The sequence below is a fragment of the Eublepharis macularius genome, chromosome 11 (genome assembly GCF_028583425.1).
Source record: "Eublepharis macularius isolate TG4126 chromosome 11, MPM_Emac_v1.0, whole genome shotgun sequence".
In the NCBI taxonomy this organism is placed as follows: Eukaryota; Metazoa; Chordata; class Lepidosauria; order Squamata; family Eublepharidae; genus Eublepharis; species Eublepharis macularius.
In genome coordinates this window covers 47,082,506-47,109,847 of record NC_072800.1, presented here as the reverse complement: position 1 = coordinate 47,109,847, position 27,342 = coordinate 47,082,506, and the positions used below count along the sequence as shown (strand labels likewise).

Sequence of the window (27,342 nt, the reverse complement as noted above, 5' to 3'; positions counted from 1 at the left end):
TCACACTACATTAAAGAAGAAAAGGCTGTCTGTTAATAAAGCATTAGATTATAGGCAACTTCCCAAACTAACATTTGAAAATAAACAAAAGCAGAATGATTGATTGGGATTTGGCAGGCCTGGGTTCTAGCCTCAAGGACTTATTTACCAGTTCCCTGTGCCTCAAGATCAGCGGCAGACTCTCTGTGCATCTAGTGAAAGATAACTGAGGTCATGAAGTGCTCCAAGCACTCCATTCCCACCCCTGAACAGGCCCTATCAACATGTCATCTTTCCCCACTCAGGCTTGATACATTTGTACAACAGTCATCACTTCTAGACTCTACATAGAAAAACTACCTCCAATAATCTGTACTCTTTGATCACAAGAAGATGCAACTTTTACCAATCTCAGAGCACTTTTCTGATTGGTTGTATGATTGTGGATAATTTGTTGGGACTCCCAATCAGGGCTTTTTTTCTGGGAAAAGAGGTGGTGGAACTCAGTGGGTTGCCCTCGGAGAAAATGGTCACATGGCAGGTGGCCCCGCCCCCTGATCTCCAGACAGAGGGGAGTTTAGATTGCCCTCCGTGCTGCTCAGCGACGTGGAGGGCAATCCAAACTCCCCTCTGTCTGGAGATCAGGGGGCGGGGCCACCTGCCATGTGACCTTTTCAAGAGGTTCCGGAACTCTGTTCCACCGCGTTCCAGCTGAAAAAAAGCCCTGCTCCCAATCATCATTGGCTAGTAAGAAATTTTTTTCTCTTGGGTCAGAGAGAGTTGCACTGTTCTCTCCTTTCTCATGACTAATGTCTGTTGTTACTGTTGGTTTAGAGCTTGTTTGTGCAAAGCGAAAGGTGGGGAGCTACCTTAGGAATAAAGTCCACATGAGTCCTCCTGTTGCTTTAGGAAAGACAGCAATTTGGGTAATCAAGGAGACAGAAGAAAAGCAGACAAGACAAAAGATACAGTGGAAACTGACCTACCTACCTACCTTACTTAGCTCTACATCCCCTCTGGACTACTCATATGCTCTGTACACAGAGATACTGCACTGTGCTTCAGTTCAAACAGTTCTGTTGTTTACCTGCTGTTTTGTCACTCAAAAATTTCACAACACCTTCTGATAAGGGTGGAGCCAGCAGCAGACTCCGGTTGAATCCACATTCACCCATTACCCGCATGTTTATCGGATATCTTCCGTTTGCCTCCAATCCGTGATTTTTTCCTCTTCGTTCACATTCCTGCTTCCAATCCGTCTTTCTCATGCGTCCCTCCGGTCACACGGCCGCTCGAAAACCGCTTTTTTGGGCGGGACCTTTTTTCCCCACCCATTTTTTTAAATTATTTTTTTGCACGCACTTTTCCGTTATTTCAATCTTGCCTTATAAAGAAACATCATTGAAGATAATGATGCCTCTCTTTCCCCCACTGACAGCACTGATGGCTCTCACCCGTTTCTTTTTGGGAAATTTGGAAGCATGTGGGAAGCTTTCGTGGGCATTTCCTATGCAGGACAGTTCAGTGCCTGAATTTTACTGAAGTTTCACTTCCTTGAAGTGTCATTATTTCGATATTTCATAATTTCGATATTACAGTAATATAAAATAAAAAAAATAAAAAACAGTTTAAAAGGAAGTTTCACGAGTCTGTTCTGAGGATGGATTCACCCCAAAATGATTTTTCAAACTACCAGATTTGATTCAGAAACAGCATAATCAATAAATCCAATGCTATGAAGTCAAAAACAGTCTTTTGCAGACTACGGAGCACTTGCAAGTTGAATCAGCCAATAGGAACTCTCGGAACGTCCGGAGAGACAGGAAGGGGGGTGGTTTTTAAAAAACCCACGTAAATTGCACATTGGCTCGTTCACAGCCACCGTGAAACTCCCGTTGAAAACCTGTGACCACATATTCAGGAGAAATGCGAATGAAATGCGTCTGTTTAATGAGGTAATGTGACCGGCACTCGGGATTGCGTGGGGAATGCGGGGAACATGCGACTTAGAATGAGTAATGTGGATTTGACCTCCCTCACAGTCTATTTGAGCTTCGATGTCTGCCTCTGGAGCCATAGTTTCCTGCTTAGGGTCTTGTCAGGAACCTTCATGAAGACCTTCTCTGTCAGCTCCACAACTCTCACTAAGTGACGAATGACACTTGCCTGGCAAGTAAACAGACTCACGTGTATTCCTCCCTGTTCACTTACCATTCACTTGCGCTCCACTTGATTAAGTGGAGCGCAAGTGAATGGCAAGTGAACAGGGAGGAATACATGTGAGTCTGTTCACTTGCCAGGCAAGTGTCATTCATTATTTGTAGCTTGGCCCTGAGGCCTACTTTTTGCCAGTGAGGCTTTTCATATCAGCTGGATGAGAACATGAGGTGACTGCTCCTCTGGTGCATCACAATGTAACTTCTGGCGTAATCATGTTTACTTCCAGTCACACCAAACATGATACAGAGCCAGCAACTGGCCCTCGCAGCCACTCTCCTCCACAATTATATTTTCAGAAACAAACTCTGAACTCTTTCATTTGGCAGCATTTCCAGTGAGTCCTACCTGAGCTGGGAAGAACCAGAAGAAAAGGTTGCTGTTGTGAGTCTTGTTGACTGTGAGATAGCCAGAATAGCTCTTCACATTGGTTCCTGGGAGGGGGCCTACCAGACTTAATTGCCTTCCTACATAATACAACAAAAAACAAGCCAAATGACAAAGAGCAGTGTGAAGAAGTGTTCAAGAATGCAGAAATATTCAGTATATAGTCACTCTTTATTTACAGTATTAGGCAAAATATTTAAAAGGTATAACTATTCCATTGGAAACAACCTGTATTACTGCAAGACATTCCTAGAAAGAGGAAACACTGATCAGCTTAGAAAAATACTAGTAGTATATATGGATTGCTAGATATCTGCCTCATTTTCTTAGCCTATTTAACAATTTCAAAGTTGAACTTCCACAGTGTAAGAAGCAATCACACATTCAGTGTAATGTCTTGGACTGAAGTGAAGAAAGTGGGTGAGTTCACACCTTCTCCTCAATGGGTAGTTAGACTTGTCTGAAGAATGCTCCATTTATACTCCACATCACACTAGCAGTTCAGCGGCAATTTAAAGGCATTTTTCAATTTTGATAAGCCAGAAGTACTGTTCTTACAAACTAGGCCAGTGAACACAAGTAATGGTTTGCATCAACATCTGTATCAAGAAAGAAGGATGCAAGCAAAGCAGTCCTTTTTCCTAGGACATTCTGGGTATCCAGTACTACTGTGGATTCTGTTTTGATTTCCCGATGAAAGGTATTCATAAGTAAGTGAAAAATGCCAAAGAAACAAAGGCCACTTTCACACACCTGTAACCCTCTGAAAATTGCGCAAAACTCACAGTACGACAGCATCTTCATAATGTGATTTCCCATCATGATCCCGTTTAATGGCACAATTTCTGATGTCATCATGCCATTAAACGGGATCATGATGGGAAATCACACTATGAAGATGCTGTCGTGCTGTGAGTTTTGCGCATTTTTCCGCAAATCTCTTCTTAATGCATGAGCTCTGAATAGCGATGGAATGTTCAAAGGAAAAAGAACACCAGAATGCCTCAGAGAAGGTATATGAATTATCTCACATACATCTATGCCTTAGCAGGCCACAGCCAAAGAGTTATTTATTTATTTAGAAAACTTATATGCCACCTCTCCAGAGATCTGCTTGAGGCGACTCATAATCAATAAAGAAAATTATAACAAAAACCAATGTAAGAATAGCTATTACTAAAACAAATCACAGAACAAGCCAGGGGCATAAAAAAAAACCCAGCCCCAAACAATATACAGTAGCCTGAGATGGCACCCATAAAACAGCTTAGAAATAGACTTTCAAAACAGATTTTAAAAGATGGAACTCCTCAGTTAAAAGAATGGGTACATTTTGGCCTGGTGCCTGAAGGACAGTAAAGTGGGAGCCAGGCAAGCCTCAACCGGGAGGGCATTCCAAAGGTGGAGTGCCATCACCGAAAAAGCCCTGTGTCTAGCTGACACAAGCCTCATCTCTTCAGACAGGATCACAAAGAGCAGGTATGATCAGGGCCGGTGCCAGAGGTTCTGGTGCCTGAGGTGGCGTGTGTGATGACATCGCAGATGTCATCATGCGCCGCGGGGGGCTAGGCAGCTCATGGAGCCCCAAGCACAGAAGCTTCATGCTGCTGCTGGGGCGGCGCGCAGAGGCTGCTCCGTGCGCCGCCCCAGCAACAGCTCATGGCTTCTGCGCCTGGCTGGGGCAGAGGAGCACGCAGCACAGCTGGCGTGGCTGGCTGCAGCAGCAGCTGCAGCCAGCCAGCCAGCCCCGTGCCGCCGCCACCACATGCCCCAGCCTAGGGCAGAAGCTGCGAGCCACTGCTGGGGCGGCGTGCGGAGGCTGCTCCGTGCACCACCCCAGCAACAGCTCACGGCTTATGTGACCGGCTGGGGTGGAGGAGCACGCAGTGGAGCTGCCGTGGCCGGCTGCAGCTGCTGCTGCAGCCAGCCAGCCAGCTCCGTGCCACCACCGCCACGCACCCCAGCTGGGCGCACAAGCCGCAAGCCGCTGCTGGGGCAGCGCCCGGAGGCTGCGCCCAGCTGGGGTGTGTGGCGGCGGTGGCGGCAGCGCGGAACTGGCTGGCTGGCTGCAGCAGTAGATGCAGCCCAGTCATGCCAGCTTCGCTGCGTGCGCCTGCACCTCCGCCCCCGACACCCCCTCCGGCGCCCCTCCAATGCCCATGCGCCCGAGGCCACCGCCTACCTGGCCTCCATGGGCGCACCGGCCCTGGGTATGATGATGGTCTTTTTTAAGGCCTTTGGGCCTTTAATTCAGCTCCTCCTTACATTACCATAAATTTTTTACCTCAGGAGGGCCCTGATAACAACTAGTATTCCTTTTATTTCCACAAACAGAGCTTCAGGTGTTCTGTACTTTACCCAGGCTCATATCTTGAAAACACTAAAAATATTCTCTCAGCATTCTTTAATTTTAACAAAACTAGTTTTACCTTCTTCTGTTCTGCCACTTTCAATATAAGGAGTCAAGAACAGCGGTTGTCCAGGGTCCCCTCTTGTTGGCACAGAAGACTTTATTCGTTTAAAAATGCTTCGGAAGACACTTGGTTGCTTATGGGAGCTGCCTCGCTCGAAGGTGAAGATCAGACTCAGCAAAGCCAGCAAAACTGTTATCTTGCTCATCTTTTCATTAAACTACCTCAGGAGAAAATAGATTGAAAGCAGGATTGGAAACAAAATTTGAATTGGCTGTTGCTGCCTTGTAAAGATCATCTAGGTTCCGGACTTCTTTTGGAGTAGCGAAAGAATGTTAAATCACATCTGAAGCAGAACAAATTACTTTTACTTCTCTGTTATGTTCTTAAACTTCAAAACCACAGCTGCAGCCATTTTTCAAGTATAACTCTGATGGCATGTCCTCGTGACAAGTCAGTACTAACAAAACTTCTACAAACACACTTCTGAGAATACAAAGGCCCTCATAAAGAAGACTCAATTTTTTGCTCTTTGCCAACTTTATTTAATCCTCTGGTGCTAACTGTGAGAAAGCAACAAAAGTGTATCACAATGCACTTGACACAAATATTTCAGTGGGACCACAGGCTATTTACATGCATTCAGTGTGTGTATGCTGAATACCCAAAGGGTATTCAATCATGACTGTATGGGCAAAATACAACCTATGTGCTTTTTCACACTGGAAATGAACCTTTGCACATATAAATTGAACATGCAGGTTGTTCTTTGCGATCCTGGCCTTTGATTTTTGCAGGATTCCCAACCACAAGTATATGTACACACATAGATTTAGTACTGTAAACTAAACATGTATAAATAAGGGAAGGAGCTTCCTGCCACAATCCTATGTTTCCCCCACTGGCAACCAATTGGATGCACATGGAGGGTTCGTGAGTCTCTGGAGTAGTCAGCCAGAGTTTTATAAGCCTGACCAGAATTGTTATCCTGTTGGCCAACTGCCAGAATTGAAAAGAGATAAAATTTCAACTGAGCTGTTCTTGTTAAACTATGTCCATGGTGATGCTTTCATCGCACACACCTTGCACTAAGCAGCCATATGGAGCACTGCCTAGGTCTCAGTGATTAATTTTCAATTATTTCTTTTATTTACTGCTTCCCATTTGTCTCTTAAACTACAGTCACTAAGTCCCATGCTTCGAAAGTGCTTTTTTCTGCCTGGTTTTGTGCTTTATGTGGCTCATTTGAGTAACAAGGCTAACTACATAAGATCCTTTCAGAATACTGTCATTTAACCAGCTGTCAGTAAACTACCACCCAAGTGCCATCTGTCCTCTGCAAATGTTATGATAGGATGACTATTTACCAGCTCTCTTACTCCACATCAATTATGTGATTATTATTTTTTTAGCCCCAAATGCACAAATTTCATTGGTGTTTTGCTGGGCAAGGGGCAGGAGTGGTAGTTCAGTTAGTGTTAAGTACTTATTGAATGCAAGGTACATTTAAAACTTATTTTGAATACTGTACAAATCTGTACTACTTTGCTCCTGTAGCTCTTCCTTCCTTCAGTGCCTGAGCTTACACTTTTCCTCAGACTGAACAAGAGCCCATCTGGTTGTCTCACTCATGCACAGACACACTGATATTATGCCCACACAGCAAAGCTGCTCTATGCAGCAAAGCTAGCTAGACCTGTGTCTTTCCAATATAACTTCTTCCTCAAGGATGCTTTACTCTGCCTTGGCTTCCTTACAAGATCCTGGGGAGAACTTGGCATCTAGGCCGAGCTTTTCTTCCTGCTCAGCTCCACCCCCTAGCCGCCTGCAAAACAAACCAATCTGAAAGCTGGTACTGTTTGATGTCTACATTATATTAGGATGTTTCATATTTGTTAGCTACCTTGGGTGTTTTTTAAATATAAAATCCACATGAGATCCTCTGCTTGTCTTGCTTCTATGTTTTGTCCTGCTTTGTTGCAATCTTTCCCAAACCTGTTTTGGTACTCTCTTTTGGGAAAGATGACAGTCAAAGTACCTCTGGACACTGTTCAGACATGGCAGTGTACATTTTTACATTTCCTTCTGATGCCAGTGCTATTTTCTTGACCTCAGCCATCACATCTGCCACCCCACTCCCAATTCACATGCACACTGGAGGGGTTTTTTCAGACTTTTTTAAAAAAAATCAGGAAGTTCTGGATGGCAGTAGTGTTATCAGAATCTACTACAATATTGCACTAATTCCCAGGCAGCATATTTCCCTTTATAACTCAACAACAAAAAATTATAGAGACTTTTTAAAAAATGAAATTCAGGAACTAGTAGATTATGACAATAGATTATTATATTGCTCTAGTGATCTAGCAATTAGTTTTTAAAAATAATGAGCATGGGGGGGAGATTAAGTGTGTGAAAACTGCAGAGCATATGCTCTGCTGCATATTTGCCTCTGCATTCACTGCACCAATGACTGTTACACAGAGAATCATCTGTGTAAGCAGCCTACGTTGGCACACTTAATACTAGCAAAGCGCTAAGAACAAGCAGTGTGAGAGAAAGAACCCCCATTGGGAAAGGCCTTTAGAGTTCATATTTTAGTATGCAAAGCAAGTTACGCTATAATCAAAAAGGTTGATGATTCCATAATTTTCTCTCATTTGGCAATCTGTAACTCTAGCAAGGTTCTGTTAGCATAGCTAATCAACGAACTAGGATACAAAGGCAAATGAAAGGTGGAACAAAAGCAATATCCATTGTAGTGAAACACAAAGACACATTAGTTCCACCCATATAAAGCCAGCCAGCCATTCAGGCACACTTCTAAATCTTATGTCAAAATTTCTTCAATGGACATGAAAAGGCAGTCAATGTTATCAGGCTACCACAGCCTTGCTGAACGGGAACTAGTGAACGGCCAACCTGGAAAGGGATCCAAGATACCATTTCCTTCTTCAAGATTCACTGTTCTTTGAACTTAACTTCCAACTTTATACAGACCCTGAATCTTCTTGTGGCACATTAAGCATTACTACTCAGCAACGGCACACAACTTTCAACAGAAGCATTTTGTTGCTGCACAGCTTGAAAATGTTGATCTTAAGTATTTTTCAGAATAAGCAAATGCAGTTACAAAATGTTTGACTAGCTGGTCATGGAGAGTGTCATCAAATCATATCTGACTAGGGTTTTCAAGACAAGAGACGAACAGAGGGGGCTTGCCACAGTCTGCCTATGAATAGAACCCTGTTTTTCTTTAGAGGTCTCCCATCCAATCACTAAGGCCGACCCTGTTTAGCTTCCAAGATCTGATGATATCAGGCTTGCCTGAACTATCCATTCAGAGCATCTGACTAGTTAGGTGATGCTACTATCTGTAATTTCTCTGTACAGTATGAACACATAGGCAGACAACAGTTTCAGTTCTTAGCTATCTCCTCTAATATATCTTTATGTGCTAACAGCAGTTTTCAGGTTGCCACCTACAAGCAGTTCCCCCCTCTTAAAGTAGCCCACCTGGCACTAGCTACAGCCTGCGTTCACTCCCACTCTGTGAAATGGGCTCCCTAAGAAGGTGAGAGGTAAGTTGTTCTTTAAAAAAAACTAGATGTTCTTCAAAGTCATTTTATTTGCCATCATTTTTAATGGCTTGCAGGGAGATTAGTTATTTAGAGAGTTTAGTTTGTTGCTTTTAAATGATAATTATTATAATTATGATTTGTAACCCAACTTCAGCCATGAAGAAGGATATAAATATTTTAATACAATAAAAGAATAAGTAAATGAATTTCCAGTTAAAGGACCTTGCGTAGCTGTCTTGAGAAAAGCCATTCTTTGTCTAAGACTACTGAGAGCTACTGCTATTCAGAAACATTATTGAGCTGGGCGGACAAATGGATGGCCTGGCTCATGTGTTCAACAAGGACAAGAAACTATCCTTGTTGAACACATGACAAGGGAAGTCCCAAACAACTGAATATACAGTAGTGCTGCACTGTCATATATGACAATATGTCCCTGTGAAGAAGGGCGAGAGGATGCTCTTTTCTTTTAACATCCAAAGTGGTTCACAGAGGCCTTTACCTCTAAGCTCAGGCAGTACATTTAGCTCCTGCAATCCACATGTACCAATATTTTCAGTCCCAATCAGCCTTATATTCATCCACATCAAAGATTGATAGGGCTGTACAAGAGACGAAACATGTGAAATGAACCTGATAGTCTTTCCACAGGAAGGACTGCAATGGTGGTGGAGAGTGGCATCAAGTCACTGAGGGATTTTCAAGGCAAAAGACTAACAGAGGTGTTTAGCCATTGTCTGCCACAGCATAACAGCCTTGGTCTTCTTTGGAGGTCTACCATCCAATTAATAACCAAGGCCAACCCTGCTTAGCTTCCGAGATGTGATGAGATCAGGCTTGCCTGGGCTATCCAGGTCAGGGAAAGAACTGCAGTACACTGCAGAAAATGTGCCTGCCTTTCCCAGGAATGTGACCTGTGCTGCAAGATTAAAGTAGGGTACAGGAAACTGTTCTAGGCTGTATCTTTTCTATTTTATTTCTAATTTTTCCAGATAGTTTTTCCAATACTGGACATGAACCTACAATTTTATTATGAAAGCCTTTTATCAAACAATGTATCAGTTCTTTAAATCACAGTATCATGATTTGTTCAAAACCTGCCCCAGAAAACCATCCATGCCTGACAGTCAGATGATTCTTGATGATAAATCTAATAATAGCATTTGCATAGTACATGTCATGAATCTCTTAAAAGAAGGAACGTTAAAGGTAATAGATAAATGGATGAATTTTCTCTTTTGAAGAGCTATGTAAATTCTGTGCAGAAATGAGATGGTCCAGGAGAAAAAAACAAACATTTTCTTCCATTCATTGAAAACAAACTGGGTTATTAAAAATGCTTCATGTTTCTAAATATTAAATTCTAAATATTAAAATATTTTTCCCAGTGTGCCAACTACAATCCTCAGATAGCCATCTGTTCGCTGTTACACTAGTTATTGTGGTCTGTTTGGCATCAACCACAGTCCAGGCCTTTCCCCCCATAGTTCCTGCTCTTAGGGTTGCCAGGTGCCTGGTTTTCACCAGTATTTTCTTGGACTGTCCAGGAAAACTAGACATTTAAATGGAGAAGCTGAGGCGAGCGAGATGAGCAGCACCGCCAGCTGCTGCTGTGCCTGGGCACCAGCAGTTTGATTCAGCTGGCTGGTGTCTCAGCATTTGGTAGGATGGATGTACAAGTGAGGGCTGTTACTGAGGACAGCAGGGCTTGGGCTCGAGCTCTACCTCCCTTCCTCCTCCCTTCTCCTCCTCACCACCCGCCCCCCCCCCCGTGCTTCCACCCAACAGCCAATCTGTTGCCGGAGGGCACAAAAGCACAGGCCCTCGCAGACAACAGCAGAGCTTGAGCTCCGCCTCCATTCCCCTCATTTCCATCCAGCAGCCCGTTGACTGCCCAGTCACCTCAGCCAGCATAACATTCTGTCTCAAGACAGCAGTGCGCTTACTCAAATTTCCTGTGCAACCCCCTTCCCTCTTACAATCATCCACCTTTTCAAGTTAATGGCCAGAGCAAACAATGGAGCATGCCTGAGACGGATAACTGACAGCGGTATGACAGGGATGCACGTTGATATCCTTCAACTCTCACTTTCTGCCTTATCCTGATGCAGGAAGATTCAGGCAGCTCCCACCCCTGCCAAATCTCAATAAGGGAGAACGATCAAATGTTCAAAACACCCATACCCCTTTCCCAAAGGCAGTTCCAGGCTCTCTTGACAAAAAAGAGCATTTAAACTCTGTCACCCTCTTCCAAGATAGCTGCGCTGCTTATTGCCAATGTTCCCACATTATTCCTGGGTTTGAGGGACATGGAAAAAGTGAAACAGAGGAGATTGAAAGAGCCCAAGAGCTGTCCTCACTCCTCCACCTCCAAGCAGTGAATCGTGCAGCCGAGGAAAGTGAGAAATGGAGCCCCAGGAAGGCTGGGAAGGTGTTTAAATAGAGAGGCATTGTTTGCTGCATGACATCAGACTGAAAGAAGCTGATGGAGAAAAGTTAGATGGGAGAAGAATATGTATGAAGTGGAAGGGGAAGAGGAGAAACACTCTGTTCATGATTCGAGGCACGTTTCTTTCTTATTGAAGCATAATGAAATAGGCTGTGGTTGCCATCCTAAACTAGGCTGTAAGTCCCACTGAACTCCAAGGGATTTACTTCTGAATACACAGGCTTAGCATTGTGCTCTGAGAGGTTGTGTGCAAAAATGCTGCATTTGGGGCCAATTTTGACCTCACTGAGACCTGGCAGCTTCAGGTTTCAACTGGAAGTGATGTCATTGGGGATCTCTGGAGTGCATGTGTGCTATGCACACGCACAAAAATCATGGAGTGTGTCCAGTATTTGGGTTGAAACCATCTGGCAACCCTATCTGCTTTGTGGAACCTGAGGAGGTGAGTGGAGCCCCCTCCTTGAAGATCTTCAGGAGATGATAGAAGGCTTGCTTTTGCCAGAGCTTCTGAGGGGGTGGGAATGGCAGGCATCTTTTAAAGGGGGAGGGAGAGATTTGGCGGTTTGTTATTTTATCTTGGTTTTAATTTGGAAAAGTTTTTTAACCATAAATGTAAGCCACCTTGAACCACATGGACAATAATATTAATATATAATAATGAACCATTAGGATATTAATATTTTAATTAATAAATAAATCATACACTGCCTCTTTCGTTCATAAGGCACTGAAGATGGATTACGTATGCCATACCGGGACATGACTATTTACTACAAGGCCATATTAAATTCATAGAACCTTTTAAAACAGTTTAGAAACACAAAATCCCTAGGATATTGGTTCAAACTCAACCACTGAGGTTAAAGCCCTTCTATACAAACCCACTTTACAGGACTTCCTGAAGGCAAAGACAAAAGAAACTTTCTAACCTTTTCTGGAAGGTCATTTCAAATGGACTCTGCTACCAAAAGGCCCACAAATGGACAAAGTAGATTTCAAATCTCTAAGAGAAAATGGCCAGTAAAAGCTTTTGTGAAGAAGACAGGCCCTTTTCACTTTTTCTTTCTGTTCTTCAAAATTTTACCCAAAGCAGCTAATACTTGTTCCAGTTCATGTTCTTACAATAGGTATCTATGGAATCATTACATTCAAGATGCCTAACAGACATCTTATATACTAATAGCCAAATGGCCCTGATCTGTGGATGCTTAAATTATTTATTTATTTAATTCAATTTATATGCTGCCCTCCCCACATCAGCAGGCTCAGGGCGGATTACAATCTGGAGCCTGGAGCCATTAGTGTCAGATGCCTTAATGGCTGTTGCTAGGCAACCATTAGCTGGTATTCCAGGCTTGCTTTCTGGCAGGAAGAGGCAGGAGGGAGAAGGCAGGGCCCTTTCCACAGCTGTTTTGGCCTTTGATGGAGGACTCCTTGGGGCCAGGCCCAGAAGCAACCACTGAACAACTTGATACCACATGACTTGCATGACTCACCCAGGCCTGGCTGCTTGCTACTGCTCAACAGCAGCCCCCCTTCAAAGGCCAGTGGAGTGTACAGGTTAGTGTTTCAGAGCAGGATCCAGGAGACCCAGGCTGAATCCCTGCTCTGCTGTAGAGGCTCCCTGGGTGACCCTGACCCAGGCACTCACTTTCAACCTAACATACCTTTCAGGGCTGTTGTGAGGATATGGACACAAGGAGAATGATGTAAGCTGCTATGGGTCCGCATTGTAGAAAAAGCAAATATAAATGAATTAAATTAATAAATATAGATGGAGATGGGGGCAGATAAAAGGTAAGCTGTTTAATAGATTTGAAGGGAAGAAGAATGCAGGGCAAAGTGAGCTTATGGAGGCTACCTGGAAGAGGGAAAGAGGAAATACAGGGAAAAGTGAAGTACCCCCACAAGTCCTTGCAGGTTCCCCACCATTCAACTGGGCCTGGCTCAGCCAGTACCACACAAATGGGCCATAGGGGAGAGGCTGCCTTGCCGGGGTCGGGGGGGGGAAGAAAGGTAAAGATGGGGATGGCAGACAAAGGTGGGTGGGAAGAAAGCAAGAAAAGAGGGAGAGGCTATAGGGTGCAGGGAAGGGAAAGAAGACATGATGGGGGGAGGGGAAATTAGATGCCCCCCCAAGTCCTTGTGAGTTCCCCACTTTTGTCAGTAATACTTGCAACAGCCTTAAAAGATAGGGTAGTATGGCTCAAGGTAAGGGGCAGGAGCAGAAGGAATAAAAGCTAACCAAAATCAGCTCTTCTCTAAGGTAAAATTTGAAAAGAGGACTTCCTGGCTCACTCTCTACAGCTCCTCACAATCCTTATTCAAGTCTCAAACATTTTTGCTTATGGTAAATTGCTGGCCTCTCAGCAAGAATGAAAATCTGGGATCTGGTTATAGATGAAGTCTGCCTGGCTAACAAGGCCAAGGATTGTCAGTTGTAGAATATTTCTGACAAAGCAAAGGAAAGCTTGCCAAACAGCTTGGACCAGGACAAGCTCTCAGTTACTGAAGTGTATCTCAGTAAAACACAGTAAGGATATAATTTTTAACATTAGGAAGCTAAGAAAGGAATTAGTTTTCGTTACACTGTTTCAAGATTGCTTCGGATTACATTTTGCTTGGCAACAACCTGGAAGCCCTCCAAGCAAATACAGAAACTTTCTCATTCCGGAAAAGCTATCAAAATAAGAAGAAAATTCAAGGTATTTCAGAGGTAGACTACTTAGTTGATACAATGAAATTTTATTCCTAAAAGGGCACACTGGGGCATCTTATTTTCAGATACATCATTCATAATATACATATATATCAAAGAGTCATGAATTTTACATCGACACTTCCTGCCTAAAAAGTGGGCTCTAGTCGAATGTGTATATGACTAAGTCAGCAGCTGAGCTACAAAAATAATAAATACAAAGAGGAATTATATGCTTACCTGTTAGCCTAGTAAATTCTCTTCCTCCTTTTCCAGCTCTAACAAGCAGAATCTTAGTAGAGCTACCCAAAAGAAATAAAAATGACTACTTTGATTCATCCTTGGTTTTTTCAGAAGGAAGTAGTGACTCTAAGGTATTAGATATTTCTAATATTATGTTACAACAGCATTCCCTCTTGTAGCTTGTTGCTTCTTACTGACCTTTGGAGTCTAATTTTCATTGTCAAAAACATAAATAGGAACAAAAATATTTAATGCATTTTACAACAAAGCTACATAATTGGTCCAAAGGTCATCTCAAGTCCTTATGACTCCATGGCAACAGACCTTGAAAAACAATCACGGAAAAATCTGCAGGTCTAAACCTTCATGCCTAGACCTGGATGGCCCAGGTAAGCCTGATCTCTGAAGCTAAGCAGGATTGGCCCTCATTAATACTTTGATGGGAGATCTCCAAACCTCCTCTATTAGTCTTTTGCCTTGAAAACTCCAGCAGGGGTTGCCGTTAAGTCAGCTGCAACTGACAGCACCTTACACACACACACAAACCTTTATACAATTCCCAAGATTTTGTTTACTTCTTTCTACTGTCTCATTTCAAATTTGAAACCACCTACTCATTCCACAGGAAACAAATGTTTCTAGGTGTGTTATCTCTTGCACATTTTAATCTCTTTGTATCTAATTTCTAGAAACACTGTTCCCAAGGAAACAAGTTTAGGCAAAACAGGATGAAACTTATAAAGAAACATTGGCTTAGCACCAGGTAGTTTTCATGAGACAGAGCTCACATAGATTTCACCACTATGTTGCCTTATGTCCTATCTGTTGCTCCTATGTGCTACCTGTGCTTCAAGTATAATCCTACTGGGTAGTTATATGTTGTCTAATGTCTGTCCCAGAATTCCTTATGCTCTGTTTCAGCATTTCTTCAACTCTGCATTGGATTCTTGATAAACTTGTACTTATTGTTTATGGAAATGTCCTTGATATTGATTGCACTAATCTCACACAATGTAATCCGCCTTGAGTCTCAGTAAGAAAGGCAGACTATAAATAATTGAAATATATACTCATTAGGCCAATGCTTTGATATTCACAACTCCGGAAAGGCAGCGTTGATAGGAAATTGATAGACAGGCTTGTTTAAAATTATGCTTGAATAAACGCTGGTAGCCTCTAAAACACCACTGGACTTTGTTTTTTTGGTTTAGCAGCTTGACCATGAAATATGGCATCATGGTCATATTTCCTTTAAGGAGAACTATTAAAGTGCCATCAGCACACTCTGATCACTGCATGCCTCTCAGTATCGCTTCCTAAACACCATCTCAGGTATCCCAGTGCAAACGTATCCATCCTGTAGCCCATGCATGCTCTCCAAGACTCCCCCACCCCCAGGATGCATTCTATAATTTCCGTTTCTTCACTCACTCTGTTGCTAGCTCTTGCTTTCTCCTCTCCTCTCCACACGTTCTCCCACAATAATCTTTTTACTAAGCCCCCTACCAAGGAATCTCCTGCTACTCCCTGAAAACTAGCAGGTACAGTCGGTAGAAATTTTCAGACTCAGACCTGGGAAATCCAGCTTCAAATTCCCGCTCTGCCATGAAAGCTCATTTGGTGACCTTGGCCCAGTCATTCTCTCTCAGAGCCAAGCCACAAGTGACACCTTACACAGGTTGGAAACTTGTCAGCTTCCCTCAAGTTTTGATGGGAAATGTAGGCGTCCTGGTTTTACAGCTTGGCTCTCCCTTACAGCTGCAAGACCAGGATGCCTACATTTCCCATCAAAACTTGAGGGAAGCTGACAAGTGTCCAACCTGTGTCAGGTGTCACTTGTAGCTTGGCTCTCAGCCTAACCTACCCCACAGGGTTTTTGAGAGAATAAAATGGAGGCAGGAACTATGTTGTAGGTCACTGGGGAGAAAAGCAGGATACAAACAACTAAATAGAGGTGTTTCCTCTACTCATTAGGGACAGCTATTTACTTGAGCACCTGGACAGGCATGACAGAGTCAATACAGTTTATCAGCCCTCCTCCATGGTAGGGGTTTCTATCACAAGGTTGGTTGGTTGTCTCTTTTACTACAAAAATGGTGTGGGTTTTTGTATTATGCATACTCATACATAGTGGCCATTGGGTTTGCAAGATCCAACTCCAGTTTCTTTATTATTTGTTCATAGCAAAAGAACTTCTGGAGAACATTGAGCCTCCTCTGTGAGCACAGCCACAATGCCAATCCTGATCCAGCAACTGTAGTTGTATAAATGTCATTGTGGTGGGTGGATGGGGAGCCTTACTTCACAATTGTAGCTATTTCCCTACTCAGTTCAATAGACTGGTGACACTGAATCAAGGATTCAAAAAAGATTTTGGTGCAGACCATTTCTTTCTCTCTTTCTCTCTCTCACTCTCACTCACACGATAAACTCAAGCAGGGGGTCTTAACCATAATGTACAGCACTGCATTTTTTTTCAAATAATACATTTTAAGAATGAGAAATGATTCTTGAAGGGGCAGCGCAAATACAGAGGAGGTAGTTTTGTGCTATTTCTTGACCCCTTCACACACTATTTTTACAATGCTACACATGTGCTCAGCCAGATGGATGAATATTCACACACACAATATTACCAAATTAAGAAACGTTATTAATATGGCTCCAGACATAGACAGTGTTGGCCATTGCTAGGTAGTGGTGTGGCAGTGATATCCAGGCCAACAGGAACAGGTATACATAAATCACTACAGTAATGCCAATTGTTTAATTTCTCTTCCCCCGCCCCAAAGTGTTAGAAACCCCACCAAACTCAACTGCAATAACTCTGGGGTTCTGAAACATTGTTGTGTCACAGCCTGAGGCGCCCTGGTGATTTACAGCACACCCCTATACAAGCTTACTCATAATTAAGGCCCACTGCATTAAGTATTACTTCCTCCAAAGATAGTGTATACAGGATCAGTATGTCACTAGATTAAGACAACTAAAGGTTCTCTATGAAGCATTTCCCAATACAGAATAAAATAGGAGCCCAGTGGCACCTTAGGTAAAGGTAAAGGCATCTTAAAGACTATTAAAGCCCATTACAGAGTAAGCTTTTGTGAATCAGAGCTTGCTTCATCAGAACAGCTCTAACTCACTAAAGCTTATACTGGAATAAACTTTGTTAGCCTTTAAGCTAACAAGGGGCCACTGGACTTTCTGCTTTATTGCTGTTATAGACTAAGGCTGCTACCCATTGGGAATTTCTCTTGGGACAGTTTTTAAAAATTGCCACCTTCACAGCACAGGCAGAATAAACAAGCAATTGACATTTATTGAGGGGGAAAGGAAGAGGAACTACCACTTTCAGTATTACGTAACTCATTTCTTGTCACAAGTGCTACGAAGTCAGCAGCAGCAGCGGCAAATATCGGGAAGATTCATTTCATTTCCCTTTGAGGTTTCTAGGCCTTAAGCTCTTTCACCTTCAAACTCCACTCCCAGAGAAAACAGGGATGTCGAGTTTATAAATACTTGCAAAATCAGCCGCAGCTAACCCGGCCCCACGAAGCTGGATTTAGAAAAGGCCTTCCAGGGCAGAGGGCCGACGTTCCCAGCAGCCCAAGCCCCGGCACCTTTCGCTTTTGAAATTAGCCATTGCTTCGATTTCCAATAGCCACTCGGAGGCGATATTGCGCTTCCCATGATCTTGCAATTAGAAACTGCCTGGAAAAGCGGCTCAATTGGGCCCCTTGCAGAAAGCCCTGGACTTAAGGCAGAGGCTGCTAAAGGGGGGAGGGCGCTAGCCGCTCCCCACGATGCCACCCCAGACCCCCAAAGCTTAGAAAGTCGCTTGCATAATGCAATACGCTCGTTCCCCAGCCTCACTCACCGATCCCGATGATCTGTCGCTGTTACGAACATGAACTGGGCGGCGCCTTCCAAGCTCCCCCAATCGCAGTCCAGTCGGTGGGAGAAGAGGTGGTTGCAAAATACGCAGCCCCGACCGCCTCTTTTGCTGGCCATTCCGAAGTGAGCCGGCAGGGGTCCCGTGCTTGTTGTTTTGAGGACTTTGCGCTTGTGCGTTGGAGGCCACCGATGCGCTTCTGTAACAAAGGAAACCAACATACCTGCAGAACACGTTTTTAGGGCTTCAGTATGCAAGCCTGTGCACCATGGGGGGAAATCTCCTGTTCTTTTAACAGGCTGAATTTATGGGAAAGGGCTGCTGAAGGTTTTCATAACATCAGCTGGTAACAACTATCCTCTGTTAATGGGATAGGACACTTTTTCTCCAGATTTTGAGCTACTCTAATTGGTAGTGGGGACTTCTTTCAAAAGACACGTGCGTAAGGTGTTGGGCTTAATGGATCTGGAGACCACAAAGCCAGGTCCCCGTCCTCTCAATTTATTATTAAGCTTTCAGTGCTAGGAAGTAAATCCCATTGAACTCTGTGGATTTATGTCTGAATATTGGGGGGAGGGAGCACACTCTTTCTTGGGCAGTAATCGAAATGTCTGCTCACTTTGGGTTGGAAAATTCCTAGAGATTTTGGGAGTAGAACAGGAGGAGGGCAGGATTTGGGGGTGGGAAGGAGCTCAGCCCAATATAATACCATAGAGTCCACCCTCCATAGCAGACATTTTCTCCAGGGAAACTGATCTTTGTCACCTGGTGATCAATTGTAATACTAGGAGAGCTCCACGCCCACCTGGAGGTTGGCAACTATAAGACCAGTATACTGCTTTATCCCCAGACATATATTACGTTCCTCCTGCTTTTAATTCTTAAAGTAACAATACATAAAGACACATAATTGTGTACAGCCAAGCACATTTTATTTTATGTGTAAATAGGGTTGTCAACTTCCAGGTGGAGTCTGGAGACCTTCCAGAACTACAGATTATTTCCAAGCTACAGAGATCAATTCCCCTGGAGAAAATGGCTCTTTTGGAGGTGCCTCTATGGCACCATTCCCTGCTAAGATCCTTCCACTCCTGAAATTCTGCCCTATCCAAGCTTCACTCCCAAATCTCCAGGTATTTTCCAAGTCAAAGTTGGCAATCCTGTATGTAAAGTACATTAATTTTCACATTATTAGATATAATAGCTATTTCAAAGTTCTCTGAAAGTACAGTTGCCAACTCCAGGTAGGAAAATTCCCAGAGATTTGGCATCAGAGCCTGGGGAGGGTGGAGTTTGGGAGGGGAATATGTAAGAGTCCACCCTTCACAAAGCTGCCATTTTCTCCACGGCAACTGATCTCTATGGTCTGGAAAGCAGTCGTAATTCTGAGAAAACTCCAGACCTTACCTGGAGGTTAGAAGACCTATATGAAAGGCAGACAGTATATTGTTATCTTTATGTAAGCTTGTCTCCAGCTGACAGCTACAGAGAGGCAGGATAGAAATTTTTTCGTTAATTTTTTTAGCTTACATGGCACATTCCTCTAATAATTTGTTTTAAAAAATTCAAATTATATAGAAAATACAACTATTTACAAAAGAATCTGTACTTTTGAAATGCCCTATTATTTTAACATCTGAGAGCCAGTGTTGTTAAAGTGGTTAGATTGTCAAACTAGGATCTGGGAGACCTGCATTCAAATCCCTGTAATATCATGAAACCTTGCACCGTGACCTTGGACCTGTAAAGATTTCTCAGCCTAACCTACTTCACAAGGGTGTTGTGGGGATGAAATGGAGGAGAGGACAATGATCTGTTTTGAGTCCCCATCGGGGATAAAGGCGGGGTATAAATGGCATTAATTCATTAACTTCCAGATGCCAAGATATGGAGAATTTCAAAGATGTCAGCATGATTTATTTAACTTGTGTGAGAAGATTGTATTCCAATAAAACAAATGCAGATAGTGGCATTGGATACTAATTTAGAATCAGCACTGGTAAAGATCGTGAGAAAATAAACATTATTTCTATAAAACAGGTAAAGGTGCCAGGTAGGCATTACTCAGCTAAGAGAAACACTCTCTGGCTTTCCCAGGATGGTACCACGTGTGTCTTGTTTCATGGCATCAATTAGCAATTCTTCAATAGCTCATGGCTCTTTATCTCTCTCAAATCAATAATAATCCTCCTGGTCTGCTTACATGGTATATGTCAGCACTTTTCTTATTCATCTGAGAACCTTCTAGGTTAGTCAATTCTTTGTTTCCCATGACTCGTTTTTACTCTTTGCTCACTTTCCATTTCTTTACTCACCATCATTTTCTAGAAAAGAAAATACAAGCTGTGAGAACAATTTTGTCTTTCTAATCAAATTTTGTGTGATTCAAAACCATTGTTACTTGAAGGTCAGCCAAAATTGTTAGGAGTGCCTTCCAAGTTAATGTATTTAGTATTAGGATTTTAAGATTATTTTGCCTATCAGTAAGGCTTGTTTAAATTACCTCTGTCTGTCGTGTTTTATTCTGCCTTTCCTTTAAGAAGCTTGTGAAATACATGGTTCTTTCCCTCTTTATATCATTCTCACAACAACCATGAGAGGTAGCTTAGTTGTGGGGACATGGCTGAGTATTGGAGCATCTGCTTGGCATGCAGAATGTCCCATGTTCAATCCCTGGCAACTCCAGTTAAAAGGATTAGTAGGTGATGTGAACAACCTCCACCTGAGACCATGAAGAACCATTCTTTGTCAGAGCAGACAATATGGACCTTGACAGAACCAGTGTAAGGCAGTTTCATGTGTTTGGGTTTTTTGTAGCACAGGAGCCATGGCACAGTGGTGAAGCATTTGCTTGGCATGCAGAAGGTCTCAGGTTCGATCCCTGGCATCTTGAGTTAAAATGATCAGGGTGGATGTGATGTGAAAGACCTCAGTCTTTGTCAGTCTGAGAAGACGGTACTAGCTTTGATGGTCCAAGGGCATGATAAGGCAGCTTCATGTGTATTAGGATGAGTGAGAATTACTGACCCAAGACGATCGAATAAGTTTCAGGGCAATTGAGGATTTCAACTCTGGATCCTCTAATCCTAGTCCAACACTCTAACCAGTATATCACCCTTTTTGGAAGTAAACTCATCCTGTTGCATTTCATACTATATCTACTGTGGACCAGGCCATGATCATGCTATTGCACAGAATCTCACAGCTATAGAGTTACTAGTCCCCCAATGGGAGTGAGGGGATCTCCCGCTCCCACTCTCTGTCCCCTGCCACCATTTACCTGGCTGGCAGGGGGGAAAGGCATGGGAATGGGCCTCCCGGGTGCACTTCCAGGGCAGCACAACAACATCACTTCCTGGGAGTGATGTCATCGGGTCACCCAAAGAGTGCTTCCACACTTTGCAATCCAGTTCACTTGGGACCCAAATTGGCTTGCTGTGAAGCATGCACATGCTCCTGTGCAATGATATCACCCAGAAGTGACATCATCGCACAGGAGTGCTGGGTACCTGCCTTCCCACTGATAGGGTAAGGGGACTTGGCAACCCTACACAGCTACCACTGAAAGAATCCTTAAACATAAAGGGGGAGCCATGTTCCCAACAACTCACCCTTTTATGTGGTGTAGGCACAGTCTGCCGGTCCCAAAGCAAGATAGGCAGATGCGCCTCCCAGCCCTCCACTAATGCAAAGGGCTGGAAGGCACACCTGCTTGCTTGCCAAGCCTCAGCCCCAGAGCAGGGAGGGCAGGCAGCCAGACAAGTGGGCCTGCCAAGCCTCCAGCCCTGGAGCAGGAAGGGTAGGTGGCAAACCACACCCACCAGCCCAAAGCGGGGAGGGCAGGCAGCAGGACGGGCAGGCGTGCCTCCCAGCCCTTCCCTGCCACGATCGGCCACTGCTGGGGAGGGGGCAATGTCAGGTTCAGTGCCCTGCCCTTCCTCCACTGCAATTGGGGTATGGTGTAGGGTGCAATGCCGGGCCCAGATGCCCTTCCCTTTCTAGAGTCCATTGTATTTTTTTCTCCACAATGGGCTATGTTGCTAGTCTGAATATAATTGTCATATTGGAAAAGTGTTGTGGCTTGAAGAAGAGCATATGCTTTCCATGCAGAACCATACATCTCCAGTCAAAGGATCTTAAGCAGAGGAGTTGGGAAAGAGCCTGTCTGAGACCTTGGGGAACCATTGCCAGTGAGACGTAAGCCAGTTAATTTTTTGTTGTTTGCTTTTGGGCAGAGTTCAAATTCTGAGAGTAATTATTGAACACAGTGGGACTTCTGCATTGCATTGGGTTATAAGGACTGAACAAAAGACTTTTTCCATCACTGTAGCTCTGTGACGGGAGAAGCCACACAGGGTCGGACTGGAGGGAAAAAATGGCCCTGGAAAAGGGCTCAATCTCTTTCCCAGCCCCAGCCTGTCTCCCCCAAAGGAGGGCTTCTTCTCTAATTTTGGCTCTGTTGTTATGTTCCCTTTCCGTTCTGTATATTTAGGCTATTAATTTATTAAAAGATTTATGCCCAACCCTTCCATAAACCTCAGGGCAGCTTACATCAGAACAAAAGTTTGCACAGAAAAGCTAAAAGGAACAACAACAAAACATTCAATTCATCAAATTTAGCCAATTTGAGTTAGGCAAATACAGCTGTTAGTAAACAGGCATAGACTATCAGCACAATAGCTTTCAACCTGAAGTCATCACAAACAGGATCGCCTTGCAGGCCCCTCCAAAGGTCTTTGAGAGTCCTTCCAGAAACATATTGCTGAAGGTTAGAACAGTGGTGGAAAATGCTTTCAAGCCAGAAGTTGCAGAATGGAACACCTGTAGCTCATAGGTTAGCTGATACCAGTTTTTGGCTAACTGGATTAATGATTTTTAGTGGTACACATTCAGTGTCAGGTTCTAATTGTGTTTAAGCCAAAGAGACTCCATTTTAATCTTGTCAGTGTATTAAGTGTTTCTTTTGCAGGTGGAAGACTACTGCCGGAAGCTTTACAGAGAAAAGAGGATTGTTATGTCTACATACATCTGCCTTCCTGGCACCCTTGAGAAACTTTCATTTTCTCACCCTCGGGTCGTTTGTTTTGAGAACTGTGGGGGAGGATGGGGCCTGCAGGGAACTGCTTATTCTGTACCTCATCTTTTGCTTGGCATTCGTAACAATTTCCTAGTTCAGCTAAGATCCGTGTATCTTGGAATGTGTACTCTAATGGTTGTCTATCTCCAGTAAAGCCTTTTGAAACCAAAGGACTTTTGTCTTATTGAAAGAGGCGGGCTGAGTTGCAACTTTTAGCAAGCCACAGTCTGACATTCAGAAACCATTATTCTTTATATTAACTCCTATCTGGTGAATTTGTTAAATTCTATACAAAAAAAAAATCAAATAAAATGAAGGGGGGGGGGACTCAACTACCTCTCAACATCTTGACTTGGTAACCATATTTATATGTGTTTCTGTATGTTTATAAATTGAGTAACTCCTACAAAGGTGTTCACTGATGTTGTTTTATTAACATAACGGTGGAGCTCCAAACCAGCTCACTTTGGTGAAAGTCTCAGAAAAGATAAAATATGGTGTTGAAGGAGAATTCTGCACCTGATTTGGTATAAAACCAAGGCCCAGCACTGGCCATTCTGCTGCCCCTCTCACTCTTTCCTGCTGTGCAGCCACACAATTGGTTGTGTGTGTGGTGCTAGCCTAACAGGTTTTCACACCTGAAACCAAAATTCAAATCACAGTCCTCCTTCCCTAAGTTTTACAAATGACACACTGTGGTGAAGGTAAGAAAATGGCATCTTTTCTTGAATCTGCTGTCCAAACTGATTGCTTTATGGGATGCCCTGGGAGAATCTGAGGATCAAATGTGCTGAATCAGTCTGCCTGGTTGGTGCAGAGAAGCAACATGGAAATGTTCTGACTGATAGGATTGCAAGCTGGACAGAAAGAAGCCAACCTGGTTTGTGCTTATAAGAACAGGAGGTATGGTTTTTTTTATGACACTTATGTAAAGAAAGTAAGAAACCATGGAGATAAGCTTTAACCCCAGATAGTATTTGCAGATAAAACTTTTAATAATGGTACGGGGATTTATTGGTAATCATTTCGCTTGATGTTAGTGCTAAGCAGTCTACTGGCTTTGTGGCCTTTCCTCCAAGCACTCAAAAATGCATATTTGCTTAACCAAGGATAGCCTTGCCAACTTTTTTCCCGGCAGAGCTCCTGTGTCTTTAACTGCTGCATGGCCTGCAAAAAAGTAGCAGTAAAGTCATTCCCTGCACAGAAACAAAAAGAGAACTGCTGCATTTCTGCATGTTAGCTTTTCAAGGTACAGGTCCTTCCTGAATTGGCTGGCAATGCAGAGCTGATCAGCAATCTGGGATCCAAAGAACAATGCAGTTAGAACCCAGTGATCCTTGTGATTCTCAAACAGTACATTTTTGAAACAGATGGGAATTTCAAAAGGAACCTGTGATATAGCATGTGGATCTGGTGTTCAAAGAGAACAAGTGGTAGAGAAACCCAGCTAGGTACACGAAAATAATTCTTTGTATCCTGTCCTCTGATCCTAATTAACTGTACTGCTGTAACTTCACTCTCTATTCCTGTATCATATCTTTACTTCTTTAGGCAATAGTAGAGATTCCCTTTGTTTCATTCCAGCAGAGCAAATGCCCATCCTGGTTTTGAATTTTTTCATAAAACCATTCTCTAAATCTTTCCTCTCAGAAAATACCTCTGCAGCGCTAAAGTCCTTGATTCTGTTTTTGCAGTATATCCAGATGAGGTTCAAGTTCAAATAATTCACAAAAGCCCTGATGTCAGATTCATTATTCTTTTGCCAGAGAAATATAATTCCACAGCACTTGCAGGCAAAAAAAAAATCAAGGGATTTATCCAATAGGGTTTCATCATATTATCTTCTGATCATCATTTGCACATCAACAGATGCACAGCTCCCACACCACTTTCCAACAGCAGCTGGCACACATCTGTATTCTGCAGACTGATATGCCATTTAGAGGATAGGCAAATTAGCAACAAAGACTCTCAGAGGCACTTCTGCATTAACAGACAGGACCACATTTCCAGCATGTGCAGTTATGTTGCATTGTTTCAGCATCCTGTCCCTGCTACATAATCCGCAGGAGTTGCCAGCTAGGAAATTGCTCAATTAGTGGGATGTCATCATCCCTGTGGGGAAACTTCTTTACAATAGAGATTAATATTAATGTACATTATACCATATTCTAAATATGTCACAAGGTCCAGGGCATAATCCAAAGGCAACTCAGTCCCCGCTGCAATGTCAAAGATACACACAATCAACTTGCTATAAATAAAATCAGTTATACCATGGCCACTCATGCTAATAACATCAAATCCATCCTGTCACCCTTGGGCACTTGGTGTTCCTGAGCACAAAGTACTTCCCGCATTGAATGGATATTTAATAATGTCATTAGTGGTACATTAGTAAAAGTTCATTTAATTTTCACTGATAGGCATCCTAGAGCAGATCCGTTTAGACAGCCTTGATTTGGAAGGCTTGTGATAAAAGCCTCCATTTGTCATGAAAAAAATTAAGGAAAAATTCTATGAGTATTCTATGAATATGTTCTGATATGTTGAATTCACACAGAAGAGTATTGAATTTATTTATTCATATTCCACCTTTCCCCCCAATTGGGGAGGGGGGATTCCCACAGTATGGCATTTCCATGTAGCAAAGGACTGTCACACATGACTATTGTACATGGAGATTTTTTTACTGAAATCAAATGTTAATAGAAATTATTAGCTGCAGCTTCCTAAAACTTTGACACCACATGTACATGCAGCAACAGCAAAACTCAAGTGCATGATTCACAGGTCCCAAGCTATATGCAAAGCTCTCACACATTTCTGCATGTAAGTGCCTTCATGGAGGCATCTTCATTATGTGGGAGGAGGCCTTAAAAGAACTAAATGTGACATTCTTATAAAGGATGCAACTTCCTAAAATAGATATGTAACTGCCCTGATCTGGATGGCCCAGGCTAGCTCCATCTCATCAGATCTCAGAAGCCATCTGGGTCAGCCCCTGGATGGGGGACCACCAAGGAAGTCCAGAGTCACTATGCAGAGGCAGGCAATGGCAAACCAACTCTGAACATCTCTTGCCTTGGAAACCACATGGGGTCACCATATATTGACTGTGACTTGACAGTAAAAACAAAAAACCTATAACTCTTTCTGGACATTAAAAATATGCACTTTAAGTATATATCTACTAATCAGATTTACAGTAATTCTACTGCAAAGTGTTCCCAGTAGGGGTGTGCAAAGGCACACCGTTTCGGTATTCTTGTTTCGGTTATTACTGAAACAGGAAACCGTTTCAGTAATCGCTAATACCAAAACGGCAAGCCGTTTCAGTATTCGCGATTCGGTAATCATTTCGGTATTTCGGCTTGTTTCGGTAATGCATTTCAATGGGAAAAAGCATTCAAAGGCATTTTCACACCGAATCAAGCCAAACTTGGTGGGGACCTTCCTCTAACTCCTCTCTAACAACCCCCCAAGTTTCAGACAGATTGGACTTTGGGGGGCCATGTTATGGCCCCCCAAACCAGGTCCCCCTATCCTCGCCTAAAAAGGGAACGGTTTTCGCTTGCTGCTGCTAATCTTTTTTTTGTGCTTGCTGCTGCTGATCTTCATTATTTCCTATGGGGAAAAAATGAAGATGCAGGCTTGTCTTGCCAGGGGTGGCGTTTTGCATGCAAAATGCCCCCAACCCTCAGGGGCCTTTTTCCCACCTTTCCTCCCACGCCCCCACCAAGTCTCAGCCTGCTCCCACTTGGGAGGCCTCCCAAAGTAGGTGCTCCCCCCCTTCTCCCTTTCAGAAGGAAGTTGTAAAGATCAGACTTCTTAAACAAGAATACAGGAAGACCATTAAAAGGAAGAAAGAGTTGGCAGCCTTGAAAGACTGGGAATCCCTTCATCTAGCGACAGTAAAAAATGATCATAAGCTTTTCTGGAAGCTAGTCAAAAATTCATCTACTTACTCACATGAAAACTCAGATATTACCACACACCAGTGGATTTCTCATTTTAGTGCCCTTTTTCAGAGTACAAAAGAACCTATACAGACCACTATCACAGTACCTTGCTTTTCAAATGAGAACATTGGAACTTGGCCAATGGTCTCTCCAAGCCAAATAACTAATATAATAAAATGTCTGAAACGGGGCAAAGCACCTGGACCGGATTTTATCCCTCCTGAATTGTTCCTAATGAACCCTGATTGGTGGGGGGCTTGTTTAGCTCCCATCTTTTCATCAATAAATAGTTCCGGTTTCATGCCGTCTGACTGGAAGCGTTCAATTATAATCCCAATTTATAAGGTAATAGGTCCGACCCTCATAACTATCGTCCTATAAGTCTACTTTCTATTCCAGGGAAAATCTTTGCGGCACAACTTCTTGATAGGTTAATGGATTGGATG

The 27,342-nt window shown here is 43.2% G+C and overlaps 1 protein-coding gene across 3 annotated transcripts in view; it reads right to left on the bottom strand.

The window, feature by feature from the left end:
• The window catches only part of CPVL (carboxypeptidase vitellogenic like), an 83,091-nt gene extending 65,202 nt beyond the window's left edge, over positions 1 to 17,889 (bottom strand). The window contains exons 1-4 of one of the 3 annotated variants that reach the window (XM_054991429.1): positions 17,843 to 17,889; positions 13,963 to 14,024; positions 5,013 to 5,218; positions 2,545 to 2,663 (exon numbers count right to left, since the gene is read on the bottom strand). In XM_054991429.1, the coding sequence (XP_054847404.1) occupies positions 2,545 to 2,663; positions 5,013 to 5,202 (309 nt within the window). In that variant the 5' untranslated portion in view covers positions 5,203 to 5,218; positions 13,963 to 14,024; positions 17,843 to 17,889. The remainder of the gene's footprint in view (positions 1 to 2,544; positions 2,664 to 5,012; positions 5,219 to 13,962; positions 14,025 to 17,842) is intronic. The other 2 variants (XM_054991427.1, XM_054991430.1) reach the window with 2 other exon arrangements.
• Positions 17,890 to 27,342: the final 9,453 nt, after the last annotated feature.